This window comes from Aspergillus puulaauensis, chromosome 7 (genome assembly GCF_016861865.1).
Source record: "Aspergillus puulaauensis MK2 DNA, chromosome 7, nearly complete sequence".
NCBI classification, from domain to species: Eukaryota; Fungi; Ascomycota; class Eurotiomycetes; order Eurotiales; family Aspergillaceae; genus Aspergillus; species Aspergillus puulaauensis.
In genome coordinates, this window is record NC_054863.1 from 1,928,851 (window position 1) to 1,947,084 (window position 18,234).

At 51.2% G+C, this 18,234-nt stretch overlaps 5 protein-coding genes across 5 annotated transcripts; 3 read left to right on the plus strand and 2 right to left on the minus strand.

Annotated features, from left to right (window-relative positions):
* Nucleotides 1–15: 15 nt before the first annotated feature.
* On the plus strand, nucleotides 16–4,267 carry RTC1 (WD repeat protein; the record flags this gene model as incomplete). Its single annotated transcript, XM_041695622.1, has 2 exons — nucleotides 16–251; nucleotides 421–4,267. The coding sequence occupies 2 exons, from the start codon at nucleotides 16–18 to the stop codon at nucleotides 4,265–4,267; spliced, it is 4,083 nt and encodes a 1,360-aa protein (XP_041561335.1).
* Nucleotides 4,268–4,654: 387 nt separating this feature from the next.
* APUU_70720A (uncharacterized protein) lies at nucleotides 4,655–6,631 on the minus strand (the record flags this gene model as incomplete). The annotated part of the gene is made up of 2 exons (XM_041695624.1): nucleotides 4,655–5,650; nucleotides 5,711–6,631. 2 exons carry the CDS (start codon nucleotides 6,629–6,631, stop codon nucleotides 4,655–4,657), a joined length of 1,917 nt encoding a protein of 638 aa, XP_041561336.1.
* A 239-nt stretch (nucleotides 6,632–6,870) lies between these two features.
* On the plus strand, nucleotides 6,871–8,750 carry APUU_70721S (splicing factor cactin; the record flags this gene model as incomplete). Its single annotated transcript, XM_041695625.1, has 5 exons — nucleotides 6,871–7,383; nucleotides 7,439–7,912; nucleotides 7,970–8,596; nucleotides 8,647–8,679; nucleotides 8,733–8,750. The coding sequence occupies 5 exons, from the start codon at nucleotides 6,871–6,873 to the stop codon at nucleotides 8,748–8,750; spliced, it is 1,665 nt and encodes a 554-aa protein (XP_041561337.1).
* A 1,617-nt stretch (nucleotides 8,751–10,367) lies between these two features.
* On the plus strand, nucleotides 10,368–11,997 carry APUU_70722S (uncharacterized protein; the record flags this gene model as incomplete). Its single annotated transcript, XM_041695626.1, has 2 exons — nucleotides 10,368–11,210; nucleotides 11,266–11,997. 2 exons carry the CDS (start codon nucleotides 10,368–10,370, stop codon nucleotides 11,995–11,997), a joined length of 1,575 nt encoding a protein of 524 aa, XP_041561338.1.
* A 5,140-nt stretch (nucleotides 11,998–17,137) lies between these two features.
* Nucleotides 17,138–17,888, minus strand: RPL34 (60S ribosomal protein eL34; the record flags this gene model as incomplete). The annotated part of the gene is made up of 4 exons (XM_041695627.1): nucleotides 17,138–17,326; nucleotides 17,483–17,606; nucleotides 17,767–17,780; nucleotides 17,865–17,888. 4 exons carry the CDS (start codon nucleotides 17,886–17,888, stop codon nucleotides 17,138–17,140), a joined length of 351 nt encoding a protein of 116 aa, XP_041561339.1.
* Nucleotides 17,889–18,234: the final 346 nt, after the last annotated feature.

Consider the following 18,234-nt stretch of genomic DNA (forward strand, 5'->3'; position numbering starts at 1 on the left):
CCGCGAGACTGAAGCATGTCCGACCTCCCCCGATTGCCCACCCGCGGCAGCACATCCCCAGCTCCGCCTCCCCCTCCTCCGCCTGCTCCCGTGCAACAGAGCCAGAGCAAGTACTCGCACCGCGCCGCCAGTGCCCTTGCAAGATTCGCTCAGCCTTTTTTCTCAGGGTCTCGGCCTCCTAGCCCGCACGGCCCCGGCGTTCGTACAGACTCGCCTGCTGCTACTGCCCGTTCTACCAGGTCCAGCTCTTTGTATGACTTCCCAAACCCTCCTCCCTGCCCACCTCTCTGTTTGCACGGAAAAGCATTTCCTATGCCGTCGTACTAGGGCCACTGCTTAAGACACCCCAAACCGATTGGATCTTCTCATTGACAACAACAAAGCTTTGACGCACCCATACTAATACTAGCTATTCGGCAGGCCCGGAGCATCGCAAACGGTTACCCACAAGACAGGCATTTCGATTGCTGCATTGGATATCTCTCCGCAACGGACACATGCAGTGATTGGAGGAAAAGAGATTCTGAAAACGATCCGCGTTCTGCCTGATCATTCGTCAGAAGAGTTCAACTTGCGCAATGCTATCATCAGCTATTCCTCAACCCACCATGCTGCCGGCGGTCTCTCCGCGCGGCACAAGGACCAGCTGACGGTGAAGGACGTGAAATGGTCACATGGACTCTACGATCAGATCATCGCCACCGCGGTGGCCAATGGCCGCATCGTCGTTTATGATCTACATCGAACCGGCCTGGAATATTGCAGGTTTCAGGGTCACAGCCGCCAGGTTCATCGGCTAGCCTTCAATCCACACCAGCCAGCATGGCTCCTTTCTGGCAGCCAGGATGCCCACGTTCGGATGTGGGATTTGCGTTCTGTAGCAGCAGACCGTGGTGTCTCGGTGTGCGGTAGCAGGGAGAATTTTAACGGAAATAGTGATGCTGTCCGTGATATAAGGTGGTCTCCAATCGATGGGGTCATGTTTGCCGCGGCCACCGATAGCGGTGCGATTCAGCTGTGGGACATCCGCAAATCGAATAGTCCCGTTATGCGGATTACTGCTCACGATAGGCCATGCTATTCAGTAGATTGGCATCCTGACGGGAAGCACATTGTTAGTGGTGGTACGGATAGGCAAGTTAAGGTCTGGGACTTCTCAGCGGGCGCCGAACGCAGGCAGAAACCTACATTTCAATTCCGGACTCCTCAAGCGGTTCTCAATGTTCGCTGGCGTCCGCCTTCATGGTCTAGCGAGATAGACGGCTCTGGCGATTGGCAGTCATCACAAGTAGTGACCTCATATGATAAGGAAGACCCGCGGGTTCATCTATGGGATTTTCGTCGGCCTCATATCCCCTTTCGAGAATTCGACCGATATGATTCCACCGCTACCGATTTACTTTGGCATTCTAAGGACCTTCTCTGGACTGCAGGTGACGGTGGTGTATTTACTCAGACCGACATCCGTTATGCCCCCCAAGTGGTCAATCGACGCCCTACCTGCGCAGTGGCCTGGAGCCCTAGCGGCGAGGTTATTGCTTTCGCCCAGAAGCGTCCCAGGAGGAGTATCTTGGGCCTAAGCACAAATGAGTTTATTGGACAACCTGAAGAAGAGGACACCAGTGGCGAGACCCTAAGCCAGAGCCCCCCTGAGGAGGCAGTCGTTGATGAGCCCTTGTTTGCTTCTATTCGGCCTCGCCATAGTAAGTCTAGTAGTATTCGTACAACCAAGTCACTTGGCAGTACACCACCAACAGCCACGGATCTCATCCCGATACTCCCGCTCGAGAGACTGCTCTCGAAGGATACGCCCTCGACCCTGTGCCAAAGGGGAATGGTGGTGAACATCACAGGAGCCACGATGGATCAAGGGACATTTCAGTATCTTGCTCGCCAGTATTCCCCTCTCCTTCCAAGCAAGCTCAGTGGCATACATACAAACCATTTGCAGTCATTTTTGGATTCACTCAACCACAATGCCCAATGTGCCGAAGAGATTTTACTGTTCCAATTAGCCCAGACCTGGCGCATAGTGGAATATGCTATCGTGCAGGAGCTTCAAGCACGGGAAATGGAGCAGCGGCAAGCACCAGAAAAGGGAACTCGCACTGTCAAAAAGAAAACTTCCTTGGATGATCCAGTTGTCGAAAAGGTGCGGAATCCAGAGGACATGAGACATGAGAAAATGAAGACTCGCTTCTTCAAGGGGGTGATGGAGAATGAAGCTCCAAAACATCCAGTCTCGGATATCGAGAGCGCTTCGAACATGACAACGCCGCTTGCTCAACCTTTGCCAGATTCCCCACCCGATTCGTATGACAACTCCAGTTCCCAGTTCACATCTTTGGACGATGCTAGGGACATTCAACCACTGCCGCCGTCTGTCTTAAGCTCAAACCAGGGTACTATGGCTTCAAATGACTGGTCTTCCATGTCGGATATTGATTCTCGATCTATTCGTCAACTCCAACATCGAGAATCTAATGCTAGTGAATCTAATGCCAGTGAAAATGTGCCCATGCCACCTGATAGTCCGCCAACTGGCCGACGTGACTCCGTTCCCATCGAAGTCGAGGAGGAACAGAGGTCTGCCCCATTGGCAATTGCCGGTAGAGCAGATTGGCATAATCGCGGTCGGCCTCGGCTCACAAAACAGGTCTCGGACGTGGACGAATTCGATCAGAAAATGGAGGATAAACGGGCTGCCATCCGAGACTACAAGATATTTCCGAAAAAGCCCCTTTCATTTGAAACGCACGCCGGGTCTGCTACTAAACCCGCTTTCTATCGGCACGAATCCACAGAAAGTTTTCCAATGTTTTCTGCGTCAACCGCAAGTTCAAATCCTTCCAAGTCGCCAGCGACATCATTCACATCGGACGCTAGATTGTATGATGCACATGAAGGGCTCCCTAGAAATAACACAATTCTAAGGACCCATAGTGATTCACTTATTACCTCTAACTCCATACCGGAAGAAGAGTTCGAGAGCAAGGAATCATTTGCGGAAAGCCTCAATGGTCATCACCATATTCATCTTGACAGGCCATCTACGCCTCCTCCACTTTTAAAGGAATCGACCCCTTTGAAGGCTCCAAGTCAAGAAGATGAGGACGTCGCTATTCGGCCAGCAACAAATGGAGATACCTCAACCCACGCTGACTCTGAAACTCCGAACGATCTTCCCTGTATCTCCATTCCAGTACTCTCTAATCAAACCGATAATAACCCGTGGAGCGCGGAAATGCTGCTGAGGGAGGCGATACGACATTTTCACAGTAGTACCGATGTTGATGTCCAGTCTGCTGCCCACCTACTTCAAAAGCTGCGTGTCCTATTCGAGGACTGCGAGAATGTCCTACCGCATGCGGAGAGCGAGGCCATATTCAAGATATACAATGAAAACCTCATCCGTCAGTCCATGTACATCGAAGCAGCCGAACTTCGTTTGCTCTGCGAGCCATCCTATCCCTCGGTCTATGAATATGCTCAGGGAGACACCTACATGAATGTGTTCTGCTTCACATGCAAAAGGCCATATGAAAACCCCAAGACAGACAATACTCGGTGCCACCGTTGCAGTACTCCGCAGGAGCCTTGCACCATTTGCATGAGTCTCAGCCCGCCACCAGAATGGGTTGCGGAGCAGAGTGCATTGCCCCTTGACGCACGCTTTGGCCTAGGTTCGGGCCTCGCGCCTAACATCTCCTCGCCATCTTATTATTCGCCCAAAACCGAGCCCATTCCTTCCGAAATAGGGGACCTTGACGGAACACCTTTGGAGTCCTATGAGCGCCCCCGGCCCAAGGGAACCACCCTCTGGTCTTGGTGCCAGGGCTGCGGTCACGGCGGCCATCTAGCCTGTATAAGCACATGGCTAAAAGACATCGACGTAAGTGAAGGCGGCTGCGCAACCCCCGGTTGCATGCACGACTGCGCCCCGGGGCCCCGCCGTGAACACAATCGCCGAATCCTGCTCGAAGAATCCAAGAAGCGCGACACAGCTAGCCGAAAGGCCGGCGTTGGCTTCGTTAAACGCGACACCTGGGCCAAGGGCGAGAGCAAAGCCGTCGAAAAGGTCCGCGGCATGTTAAGCGTTGGTGCCTCTGCTGGAAGTGCGTCTACGGCGACCACTGCGACAACCAGCGTCGCGCCCAGTGCAACGTCATCGAATCTGATGTCGTCCCCTAAGAAAGTGCGTCTGGTTACGCCTAGTGAGCAGGGAAAGCCGCCTAAAACTAGCTCTACGCGTACTAGTTTTGGTTAAGCTATGTCAGTCGTCTGCTAGATGATTATTTACAGAGCGTCTTCGACCTCTTTTCTGTTGTTTTTCAGATTTCCCTCCCTTCACGTGCAGCTGCACTTACTTTCCGGCCTTATCTAGTATATAGAAACTGTTTACAGGCAGCGACAAGCGTATTCAGGCACCTTACTTGTTTTTAGCGTTAACGATAATGATCTGTACCATTAGCATATATTCACATTCGTGATACTGCACCCATTTACTAAATCCGAACTACTATCCTTAAAACCCGATATCAACCCAGCTAGATCATAGCCAACGAGGACAGCTATATGACCCAGAAAACTAACACAGAACGCCGTAGCGAATCAATCAGAATGAAATCGAAAAATAAAAAAGTGAAGCTCACAACTAAAACCTCCGCTTCTTCTTTGCGGGAGCTTTACTCTTTGCCTCAAGTTGCCTCTTCAACTCCTCCCGCTTCCTGTCAGCCTTTTCCTCCTCCGTCTCCTCGCGTTCTGACTCTGCAGGCGTTTCCTTTTTCACCACCTTCCTCTCTTTAGGTGGAGAGCTAGTCCGTGTTTCTTCCTCCTCTTTGATCTCTTCGTCAACTGTGTCTTGCGTTGGCTTCGTCTTCATCGTCTTCGCTGCTGGCGGAGAGGTGTTCTCTGTCCGTGTAGGCTCCGTGGTTTCCGTACTGTGTTCTTTGGCCTTGTCTTTCTTTTTTCCACCGATGGCGCCTATTCTACCTAGAGGCTTCTTTTTCGTTGGAGGTTGTGGTTGTGGTTCTGGGGCCTGAGATTGTGATTGGGACTGAGCCCGGGTTGAAGGTACTTTGTCGTCGTCTGACTCCAGGTCTGATTCCGATCCAGGCTGAGGTTCGGGTTCTGGGGTTGGCTCTTTCTTCTTTTTGCCTCCGATAAACCCTAGCCCGCGGGATGGCTTGGGGGCTGGTTTTGTTGCATCCTGGGTGTTTGGTTTTGGTTGCAATTTGGGTTGGGGTTTGGGCAGTTCGTCATCTGTATCTCCATCTGTTGTTTCATCGTCATCGTTATCTACGGGTGGTTGTTGTTTACGGACTGCTGGAAGGGAAGGGCTTTCTGCTGCAGCGGTCTTGCGAGGTGGCGGTGACGGTGACAGTGATGGTGTTGGTGATTTCGGCTTCGTCTGCATCTTGCCCCCAATTTTACCAAGACCTTTCGGTTTCCCTGCTGGGACGGCCTTGGGGCGCATCGCAGGTGGCGGCTGATCTTCCATCCTAGCCTTAGTTGCTTCTGCTTTTTTACGTTTTGGGAAGGTTGCGTCTTCGTCCTCTGATTGTGTCTCTTCATCCTCGTCCTTTCGAGTCGAAGCGGACTTTTGTGGTGCACTCTTTGGCTTCTTGAGATGAGGAGGGGTTTCTTGTCGCTAGGAAGCGTGAGGTTTTGGTGTGAAACTAATGTGCTGTGGAAATGCGATTGTACGTACCTCGAATTCATCATCCTCCCCGGTCTCGGACCCAACATCAGTATCTATATCCATGCCATCTGCCAATGACGTGGCTTCTGGTTCACGCTTATCATCACCTTCAGGTGTTGAAGCTGTTATTGTGTCATCAGATGTTGTGAGGCCTGCCCACCATTCATCTGGTGGGGGTTTCAATGGATCGAGCTTCCCGGAACCCAGCGAGCCAGCGGACATCTCCGCCACTATGTTGGCGGATAACCCAACGTTTGGAGAGGATTTCGATACTTTCTCGCGCCATGCCTGCTCGTTGAAAGGTGCGAGGCCCCTGATATACTTCGCAGCCTGTGCGAGCGTTGGGCCCTTACGACCGGCGCCGCGGAGGCCAGAGGTACCGGGGAAGATGGTGCTTAGGTCAATCCCCATAGCTTCAATCTTATCAAATATTTTTGCAAGCACCCAGTCCTTTTTATTAAGCTCATCAATAAGAGACTGTTGGCAGGCCTCACGGTCGGCCTCGGTGTTGATGAATGGTAGCAGTAAATGACTCGTCATGGAAGACTGCGGCTCCTTGGACAAACACAGTTTCCATTTTAGCGGTCTAAGAGGAGCAGGTAGTTTGGAGATCACAGTGAGCTCCAGAGAATGAGCGCTTCCTCTTGTTTTGGGGTTGAGCGATGTTTTGCTTCCAGGATCATTCTGTAGGCCCTCCCCGATTTTCTGCAAGAGGACTTTAAACTGCTCCAAGTCTTCACTTGGGTCAATTGTGGTGTCATATTCGTCAGCTCGCTTGAGAACGGCCTTCCTGTCTAAATGCTCAGACCATATATAGTTCAGGTCTGTTATGTGGAGCTCATAGCCGCTGGCTGTCGTTGAATATTTGAACAGCAGAGGGGGTATATTCCCTTCGTTCGCGAGATGGAATCGCTGCCATTTTTCAGACATATCTGGAGCGTCTTCAAATCATGGACAAGGTTCTGCGTTTGAAATGGCGAGCGAGGATGTTTATATCAAGTGTAAGGCAGCTGAGTGACGGAGGCAACAGTGCACGGGCCATCGGAGGAAAGTCTGGCGATCGGCTCACCTTCCGCCTTCCGATCAAAGGACCTGGACCTTCTCCAGAACTTCTCAAAAGCCTTATCAATTATCAACTCCGCCACGAGTCAATAGCACAGCATCTCAGAATGTCAGCGCGATTTCCAGACAGGTCGCGGTCGAAGCGATCTCGATCTCGATCGCCACACTCAGATCACACCCAGAAGTATACCCGACGGTCGGACGAGCGAGACCAGCGATATGACAACAGCAGATATCGCGACCGCGATGCGCGACCGGGCCAATCTCAGGCTCGGGGAATGAAGGACCAGATGCGGCTCAATCAGCTACAAGAGGATGAGCGAGTGCGCGAGTGGGTGGCTCAGGAGGACATCTTTGTTCTGAAGCAGGCGAAAAAGAAGGCAGAAATTCGAGTGAAAGAGGGCCGCGCGAAACCAATCGACTGGCTTACGGTTATGCTGCGGGTGATTGATCCAACGAGGAATCCTCTTGACGACGAAATTACGGATTCGGAACTCGATCTAATAGACCCTGAGGGTGTGTTTGAGGGATTATCGCAGACTGAACTTGGCGATTTGGAGAAGGACATTGACACATTCCTGGGGCTGGAATCGAACTCTCAGAATAGGGATTATTGGAGGGTAAATATTCTTGTACCAAGTGTTCACAATATGTGCTAACCCTCTGTTACTATAGACGATGAAAGTTATCTGTAAAGACCGCCAAAAGACGATAGCTCCCGAAGGACGTGCGCTCAATTCCGTTGCTGCGGATATCAACAAGCTTCTCAGTCCCAAGTCTTACGAACAGCTCCAGGCACTCGAAGGGCAGGTTAGGAGAAAGTTGGACTCCAATGAACCTATTGATACGGACTACTGGGAGGAACTGTTACGCAGTCTCACTGTTTGGAAGGCACGCGCGAAGCTGAAGAAGGTATACCAGGCCGTCATAGATGAGCGCGTTCGGGGACTACGTCAACAGCAGCGTGAAGAAGCCGAGTCGGTCCGTTCCAAGTTGGCACCTCTGGCGCCCTTGGTTCGGGAAGACGGGCCTAAAGCTGTATTGGTCAATGAAGAATTTCATGGTCTTGACCCCGATCCATTACTTCAGATCCGTCCAGAGGACAAGATATACGAAGTATTAGATGAATCTACCTTCTTAGATCAAGTGGTACGTCACTAATCCGCTAATTTAACATGGGTTACCTATAACTAACGCAATATACAGGCCCGCGAACGTCAAAAAATCCTTAAAATGGGATATGTTCCTCTACGCCAGCGCCAGGCGGAGAAGGCATCCGCTCCCGTTGCGAGCAATGCAGCAAACACCGCTATCGCCAGTAACCCCACTCGCTTCTCCTCGATCCCCAATGAGGACTTCTCTCAGGCAACGAAGGCATTGTACGAAAGAGAGCTAGCCAAGGGGGTCAGCGAGAACGAGGAAATTTTCACAGGAGAAGAGTCTGTCAGTACAGGCGCGCAGCCTCAATGGGCTAGTAAATATCGGCCTCGCAAACCACGATACTTCAACCGTGTCCAAATGGGTTATGAATGGAATAAGTACAACCAGACACATTACGACCACGATAATCCGCCACCGAAGGTTGTCCAAGGATACAAGTTCAACATATTTTATCCCGACCTCATTGATAAGACGAGAGCACCTACATACCGCATAGAGCGGGAGAATGGACGAAAACGAGGTCAATCATTTGCCGCTGCCGGGGAAGAGGATACCTGTCTTATTCGGTTCATGGCGGGGCCGCCCTATGAAGATATCGCCTTTCGCATCGTCGACAAGGAGTGGGATTATAGTGCCAAACGAGAGAGAGGGTTCAAAAGCACATTTGAGAAGGTATGTTTGGACCACCGCTTCCGTGGCGTCGTCCTCGCTAACATGTCCAGGGAATTCTACAACTGCATTTCCAGTTTAAACGAGTAAGACAACCATTACCATGTTCCTTGCTGTTTCACCAAGCTAACTATCCTAGATCTATTACCGCAAATGAAGACCTCTACATGGCTATGTGTGCACCATGAGACCTTTTTTTTTCCCTTCCTAATTCACTCGACCAAGAAGAAGCATGTGGGGGCTCTAGAATAACCCTTGCAGCTCCGAGCGTTTGTTGCGGTACTCCGCGCTACTTCGCGCTTCTCTCACAGCAAAAGAGTAATTAGCGCTGCTATTGGACCAGAAACATTATCCCTCCGCGAGAAGATTGGGTACCAGACTCGCGGAGGAGCATGTGGCATATGATATCAGATACAGAAGCAGCTCCACGAAACAGACTCATATAACAGGGGTTCCGCGTTCCTGGGGTGAATATAAAATGCTTATTTCCTCCCTCTCTTAAAACTCCCCCCCGGTCGTTCACCACACTTTTGGCCCAAGTCACCACACGATCAGGCAATGCGTACTTTGTTCCGCCGATATCGGTTACGTATTTGGCGAGTCCCACACACGCCGTATTCTATGTGCAGTACAGGCTTCTCAGGAGGTTTTATTTGATTTTTTTTTTCTTTTCCCTGGGGGTTAATAGAACCAATCCGTCCCCGTACTACCATGCTGTCTGCACGTCTGTTCCGGAGCTCCGGCTGGTCGGGGAACGCGGGAAAGGGCTCTGGGTCTGCAGGATGCATTGAAACGGCCGTCTTTTGGGGGACAGACAAGTGGAAACGCATAAGGTCAGTTCCAGAAGCGCTTTGCCTGGCATCCTGGTTGAATCCTGAGGATCTAGCCAGTACCATGGGATGACCAGCAGGACTTGCTGCAGGTGGCCGGTCCCTGTACTAACCAGGGGCCGAATCCCGGTCCGTCTAGCATCTGTACGTAGGCTCTTGTCAAGTAGAACCGTCGCAAAAGCTCGCAACCCTTCCTGTAGCACAATATCCAGCCTCTAGCGGAAATCACTGTGGCCATTGGCCACATGTGAGCATGATCGCGTCTCACAAACTGGCGAAAAGCAATCCCGCAATGACGGAGGCAGATTCAGGGAAGACAACCCCGGAACAACCGCTCTTTGCCCCTTCTAGCAACTCCCAGCAGGCTTATTTTTAGTTGAATCTGGGAAAAGGAAATAACAGATCCGCCCAATCCCCAAGCCTCAAGAACCAGGGGACTGGGGCGATGCGAGTTTGTTTGTTTGGGGAGGAAGAGGACATCAAAGGACTGCACTCTGCATTCTGCATAGTGTAGGCTGTTTGCAGCAGGAGCAGCAGCAGCAGTAGTAGTAGTAGAAGAAGAAGAAGAAGAAGAAGAAGAAGAAAAGAGCAGTTTCCGTTTTCTGATTCTGTCTGAGCTGGCGGTGGGCTTGCGAGTCAACTATGTACAATAATTATGCGCCCTTTTGTTTTGAATGGTCACACGTAGGCCTTTCCAGGTACTACTGAGTTCCTGCAGTTGTCACAGTACTTCTGAGTCTATTTTATCTTTCTCTTGCAGTCTTGCAGCCTTGTCTTGTTCTCGCCTGATGGACGCCTTGTGGTCTTCAGGCATGCCTTTTTTCTGCTTCCTGTTGACAGACGTCTTATATGCTTCCCCCGGCAGCCAATTTCTGATTTTCCCATCTCAATTGTTCAATTGGCCTTTGCAGCCTTGTCCATACCTCTCCTGTGGAACGCCCAAGATGGACCGTTCCATCTCTACTTGTGGCTCTATGCTAGACCAGTCCTTCAATCGCGACCTATACCACCACCTCCCGTCTAGCTCCAGCTCCAGGACGCCAGAGACTCCTCCCTCCATCTTCGACGGCTGGTCTGATTCCAGCTCAAACAGCCCGGATGCAAAGATACCTTATCATCAACAACAACAACCGTGGGCCGTTGAGCCGGCGGTGAACTGCTCTCTGTTTCCGTCCCACCCCGAGTCACCAATCGAGCCTCCATTAGATGGCCTCCCCCGTATAATCCCCAGCACGGGCGGCCACGTCCCTGAATGGTCTGGGCCACTGATGGCTCCTGGCTATTCTTCATCGAGGCAATTGAGGCCTGAGACGCGGCGCCTACCTGCTGGCAAGCATATGTCGGATTGGGTACACGCAAAGTCACCAGAGGTGCCTCCGTCGTCCTTCTCCTTGTACAAGGCTCCTTCACACCTGTTTGGAGCTACTATCACCCCGCACTCGCAATCTCCTTCTCCGTCGGCGAATCCTATGATGACAACAGGGTTATCGCCCACACCTGTTAGCGCTCCATACCACGCGCTTCCATTAACCGTGTTGAGCCCACCACCCATCAAGCTTGAGGCGGATCGCGAGGTTGCACCGCCAGCGAATCCGGAGGAGACGGAGGAGACCAGTGCAGATCCTCCATACTCGCAACTCATCTTCGATGCGCTTGATGCTGCACCCGGGAAGAAACTGCCCCTTCAGGGTATCTACCAGTGGTTTGAAAAGAACACGGCCAAGGGGAGGGATCCGGGCTCGAAGGGTTGGCAAAACAGCATCCGTCACAACTTGTCGATGAATGCCGTAAGTATGATTATCTTTAGAATTTGTGGCTCTGCTGACCCCGGAGATACGACAGGGTTTCGAGGCTGTTCGAGAAGATCCCGTCCCAGGGAAAAAGCCCGTCAACTATTGGCGCTTGACGAATGATGCAGCAGAGAACGGCATCCAATCTACAACCCGGTATAGAAAACAGACAAATTACAAAAAGTCTACGGCGTGGGATCCCCCGGCCCCTCAGCGTCAGCGCTCTGGAGCCAAGGGGGGTAAAGCAACGAAAATCAGCGCGAAGTATCGAGGTCTCGCACACAACATGAATAACATGAGCCTAGAGGAGTACCGACGAGAACGAGCATATCGCCAACAGCAACAGCTTCACCATCTTCGCAATCTTCACGGCTATCCCCACCAGCAACAATTTCAACAGCTGCAACAACAGCGGCGCCTCCCCAATGACCTCCTACACGCCCAATATCTCCACCGAACGTCGCCCACGACAGCGACAACGACAACAACCACCCCAGCAGCAGGAACAACGGTGTTGTCACCCGGTTATGCAGGAGCAACGACATCCACCACAGCCCCGATGCCACGCCCCCCGGCCGTCCAGAGCTTTAATCTAGGCGACTTCGTTGGCTGTGCTAGCGCTGCCCCCTGCACAGCTCCCGCTCCAACTCCCATTTATTGCGACATGGCGGGACCCAGCTCAGATTGCCTCGTCTTTGATGCCGGGTTCATGGGGATGAGTGGCGTCCATTCGCCCTTTGCTGTCTCCGAGATCTCGGCGTCAGATCTTCACATTGGGCTATAACTCATAAAGTGTCCGCGTGGACGCATAACCCCCCCTGCTCTTTTCTGCTCTTCGGGATAGTTATTTACCCAGTTAGCTCTGCCGACAAGCAGCACTTCGATGAGATGATATGAGATGACCTTCGCGAAACAAAACACACGAATCCGAAACGAGATAATAGTGCGACGGAAATGTATGTACGTTAGGATACCTGATGTTCGATAACTTAGTGTAGCAGTCTGTCCTTACGTAGTCTCGGTTCTTGACGGCGTTACGAGTATGAGCATGACCATTATGATTCAGTCCATTCTTCACACACAAACTCTCTCTCTCTCTCTCTCTCTTCACGACGCCCAATCTAGAAGGGAAAAGAAAGCATCATCTTGAGTCCCGAGAAAGCCCAACTAACTTCTAACAGCACTGACACTGACACTGACAGGACAGGCAAAGTCGAGTGCTAGCTGGCTCTTCGGGATCTGTTTTCCCCTCCTCCTCCTTCTCCTCCTCCTTCTCCCCCTCCTTCTTCTCCTCCTCTTGCTCTCATTTATCAATAGGCATAATTATCATCATCATCGTTAGCGTCATCCTTCACCATCCCTGTCCATTTATTTCCTCCCCCCATCCGCTCGCTCGCTAATATTTCAATCCGGCCTGTGATCTATCTTGATTTTATTACCTATTTTTCCGGGGTCCTGCTAGCACAGCAGCCAGGACCCTGTTATGTATTACATATATCAATGTATATATATATATACAGACGTACATACATACAGAAGGGAAAAAAAAGACATTATTATTCAAGGGTCATGGCTTGACGATCTGTAGTCTGGACGTATGGAATTTTGATGCGAACGAGGGAGAGCCTGGGCCTGGCCTGGTCTGGTCTGGATACTTCCAGAGGGGACTGCAAAGTACTTACTTTGCTAGCCACGTAAGCTGCCTGAGGCTGACAAATAATTTGAATTATCTTTTCTTCTTAAACATTTATTTTTTAACGGATTGGGGCAAAGGAAAATGGAAAAAGTAAAGAGAAGGATTCGCTGGAGCTGGAGCAACAGCTAAAATTGGACGCTGGGTGTAGACTTACAGGCTGCCCTTTTTCTAACTATCTGTTAGAATGCCTGTCGGGTTTGATCGAGATAGTGAATTCGAGCGCTAGGGTTGGATCCCATGAAACCGACTAGCTCTCGTCACAGATATGTTTTACATGGGTTACAACTGAGTTGTCGGGTTGGGTTGGTGTTGATATATATAAGCTATAGCTAAGGTACACGAAGGAACACGCGAAGAACATAACAACCTGGAGTACCTATATTAGGCTTTGCTTCTAGGTGAGGTCCAGCCTCCCGTCAGATCTGCATAGGTAGGGCACTAGGACGACTACGACTGTCTGCCAGGCATTAAGAGCCAGGGTTCGCGCTGGGGTTCTTCAGCCCGCTAGCATTTATTCAAGGCATCCAGTCGGGCAGTCTCTTCGCCATCGGGGTATTAAGACGTTTTTCCTATTTTATAGCGCTCTCCCTCCGGCAACGATTTGTTCAACTTGGCTGTTAATGGTCTGCAGCTGCCATCCTGCCGCCGATAGGTCTTCACACCCAAGGCGGGATGGGGCCGTCTGACTTAATTATTTTATTTTTCTGTTAATCCTCGTGATTGACAAATTGGCTGTGATTCCGGCCCCGTTAGTCGAATCAGAAAGCGGGCGAAGGTGCGAATGGATGGCCTGGCGCTGGTGGTGGTGGTGATGGTGGGTTTGGTTGGAGGGCGAAAGGTCGGAGTTGGCAGCAAGGACAACAAGGAAGGCCTGGTTCGTGGAGGAGAGTGGCTGATGCGCTGGGTTGTCGATTCTGAGGGTGTCAGTGCGCAGGAGGACTAGGCTGTTGCTTACTACTGCCTCTTTGGGGGGTAAGTGGGAGGTAGGTACTTGAGTGAGGGTGCTGTTTTGACGATTCAATGGCGCCGCAGGCCACAAAAAGAGTTGACTAGGTATTTCTTCACAAGGAGAAGATCGTTATCAGCCACAAAGCCTGACAAAAGCCGACATCAGCACATCGGCAAGTCGAACAAAGAAACAAAGCAGAGTATCCATCATGGACCCATGAAGAAAGTCCCAAGGAGCCCTAGAGGGGGGGGTGATGACACTTCCGGCCCGCAGAGCCCTAATGCTGCCAAGATCGTAGTGTGTCAATGGCAGCCTGCATGCGAATGGCCCGATCCCGTTGCTCCAACAAGCGAGCAGCAGATTAGCAAGTTAGCCGCTGCATGAGAGGGGTTTCGCTGTCAGCCCCTGTAGGTACTAGGTACGTGCTACTCTGCTCCCTCGTAGCTCGGCTGGAAAAATTAGCCATCCAATGGCGGGCTCCAGGCAATATCAACCTCTGTCTGTACCACTGCACCTTTTAGACCCTGGTCATTTCCTGAAGACAGTCAGTCTATGACTCGTATGCGTTTATGACTTGTAAACGTAATCCCGAGCACTGAGGCAGTGAGGCCTCGTGCAAGAGACTGGTGCTTAATGTGTCTTATTATCATCTTCGCATCGTTAGTAATGAGTCCATGAAAATGGTAGCGCGACAAAGGACGGAGCCGCGAAAGTACGGTCATATCTGACGGAGGGGCTTCCTATCAGTCTTGCCACTCCCAGTGGCATTTCCGATGTGTTTTAGATTAATTGCGCCCTTTATAATCAGCTAAGCGGCTGTGCTGTTGCGTCAACGTTCCCTTAGGAAGCATCTCACTTGATCGTGACTGAGAGCAGTTCAGTGGGCGTCGGCGATAGCTTGGATATACAACAGCACTCGTCTTTTGCGCCATGTCCACCATAAGTCTGGATAGATTCGATATTGCAGCCGATTTAAGCAGGTTAGTACCCGCCAGAGGTGTCTCTCTTCCCACCAATCACCCAAGGCCAGGACGGTACGTACTTTGGCGTCCGCCGTACACCCGTTCTCTCCTCGAAACGCCACGATATTTGCAATCCAACTAGGTGGTTTCCGAGGCAGCCATCGGAATTCGCCGCTTCGCCCACGGTCGTCCCTTTTCGGGGCCCCGTTGGTTTCTTCTGTTGCTTTTTGTGCGCTCCAGTGTGACTTGGGCCCGACGTGCATGGCATTAACTGTCATTTCAATCCCATCGACAACCCCATCGATGTTGCCTTATCTCAGATCCATACCACCATGCTGGCTTGACATTGGATGGTCTGCTGCGACTGTCTGAGTGAAATTTGTTAGCGCCCTGTTTGCCTGAAGCATATTCGTTGCCTGCGGTACCTTTAGACATCAGTCTCTATCCATGAATGCTATGGGAAGGAAGAAAATGTACCACAACTCACCGCTCAATAGGCTACCCACAGATCTTACATAGGTGTGCTCAGTAAACAATGAAGGACCGAGTGTGACGTGCGTCAAAATGTGTCCCCGCGAGGCGGGCGTCAACCGCGCCTTCCTTTCTCGGGCGGAGCAACTGAGCTCCCACCCACCTCTTCACCTTCAATCCAAACTACTTAGAGCGTACACTCTTGTTTCTACCCACTTATCCATTAATGCCACCCATCATTTCCTGTCATTGAGTCCCAGTAAACCCTCGAGCTGGCGAATAGAAGCATAGGAACCCAAATCAGAATATACCTGTATCGGAAATGAACAAATCGGCGCCCCGATCCCCACCACAATGCTTATACAGCTCGGCTACTTACTCACCCAAAGATCCAAGCGGGGCTCTTTCTAGCGACCTGCGCGACGAGCAACAAGACTTTTAGAGTTGGAGGCTGCGAACGCCCGAAGGCGAGAAACCTCGCTATCTACTTGCCTGATACGGCGACGAGCAGAACGATCATCAATTTCTAAGGATAGGTTCATCCGATGCCTCTCCCCACTAGGCATCTCGTGTGAACGAACGAACGTGTGGAGCTGAGTGGTACTTCCGACTGACCAGCCTTCCCTTCCACCCTCTCCAAACCTGGCCTTGAGGCGTCATTTATGGTATGCATACTAGATGACTTTATCCTCTTTCCTGCAGATTCTACCAGCAGCCTCCTTCGATGCCGAGAACACACTCAGAACCCAGATCCGAATTGGTGCACTGCACTACCCAGAAACTCAAATCACGCGAAGCACTCCTCTGTAACCTGGTGTTTTGATCTAGAATCTGATCTAACTTCGTACTTTGTACTTCTTGGGCGATCAAGGCACCGGCCAGCAACCTGAGTTCTCAGTACTCGGTTCACACTATCCGTAATATTTGCTTAGTTATGGATATCCATCCAGCTCCACATCGTTCAAGACTCGCATCGATCGAACAATTCCTTCTCCCCGATCACCATACGCTTAGAAACGCCGGGCTGCCTCGTACTTTGGCTGAGTAGCCCCGGTGCGATGTAGGTACATGATTGTTAGGCTAGTCGGTTCGTTGACTATTCTTTCTTCGGCCCACACAAGTGCCCCTTCTGGTGCGTTTAGGTCCCAGGGAGGTTCGTTTCGTTTGTGACGATGCAGCGTTTGGAGGCGGATTTGGCCCTGCGGATTGGATTTCCAATGGGGCTGATAAGGGCGAGGGGTAAGGGATTTTGTGCCTACATGACGTGTATCTGTAGAGGCTTGAGAAGCGAGAGTTGTCGACTGTTGTGCTTTCTAGGCTGCACGACTACTAGGTACTAGGGGGGGTGGGGGGCGTCTTGCGCACCATCCTTGTCCAATTTGATGACAGGGCCTCGGGCTTTGAGAATGGCGTACCATGAGACGGGGGCTGGGACTGGGATCAGGGTCGAAGTGTAAGAGATCACTGCTGTATAACACTCAAAGGAAGATGGTCATGGATATCACTCCATGGGACTGGGACAAATTGTGGTTGAGTTTGATCTACTCTGCGTGAAACTCCAGATAAGCATGATTACCGGGGACTTGGAACCAGGGGCTAAAAAGTAAAAACCATGGGCTTGGGAATGCACGCATTGAACCCTGCCTGCTCGGTCTCAAAGTAGTTTTGTTTCGGACAAGATGATGATACTTGGAAGACTGTCATGAAAAGTGTATTCATCGAATAGCTACGACATTACTAGCCGCGCTAGTGTTCACAAAAAGAACCATACCCAGTCAAATTTTATTTTTCCATGATTGATTGCTTTCCACTAAACACAAAACACCGAGCTTTGATATGCAACCCTTTAGCGCTTGCCGGCCTTCTCCTGAGACTCCTTGAGAACCTTCTTGACGATCTTCTGCTCCTCAATCAGGAAAGCACGGACAATGCGGTCCTTGACGCAGCCAGCGCAGCGGGAACCACCGTAGGCACGGCTGACGTTCTTCTTGGGGCGCGAGATCTGGGCGTACTCGCGGGGACGGAGGGCGGGGACCTGAAGAAAGGAAAAAAGTGTCCGTCAGTCTCATTGTTCCAGATAGCTTTATTTTGTTATTGTCGAAGCCATCCTCTCGACGCTCCTTCTTCTCCTCCTCCCGCTCGTGAAGCGAACATTCCAGCGAACGAAAATTCGGGGGACTCGGGTACTCACACCGGGGAGCTTGATGCCACAGTCACCGCACTTGGGAGCGGTACCCTGCTTCTTGATGTGCTGGTATCGCAGCTCGCCGCCGGGGGTCTTGACGATGCGAACGCGGTTGGACCGTGTGTTGTACCTGTGTGCGAAATTCCATCAATATTCTGTTCGTGCGAAATCCCAAAGAAAAGCCACATCATATCCAATCCGATCACAATCCAAAAACTCGCATCATTGTATCATAGAGACGGATACCACTGGGCACGACAAAGCGTTGGGAGGGGAGATTCAAAACGTACGGGTTCCGGCGGCGCTGAAAAGAAAAAAGGTCAATCAGTATTCATTTTCGCTTCGTTATAAGTCGACAGTAAAATTGAAGAACGGCTTAAAAACTCACGTATTGCAGTCTGTTGTTAGGCATTTTGACTGTGCTTGAACCTCAGCAGGGGTGGTCAAGATATTGGCGTCGTCGTCGGTTGTCGTCGTGAACCTCGTAGAATTCTTGCAATCGTCTGGATTTGTGTGGGTTTCTCGGAGCCCTCAGAGGCCGCGCTAGCGCCTTTTTGGCGAGAGCGCGCTAAGTCCGCCTATGGACTAGCGTGCCAAGAGTTAGAGCCGCCACCTCTTTTCGAGCTTGCATCGCGAGAAAGGAGCCTGGCGTGAAGAAAGAATCGTCTTCCATCGTTGTCGTGGGAAGGGGACTGTCCTGGAGTTTGATTTCTTTCTTAATCGTCTTGCATATACTTTCCGACGCGATTTACCATATC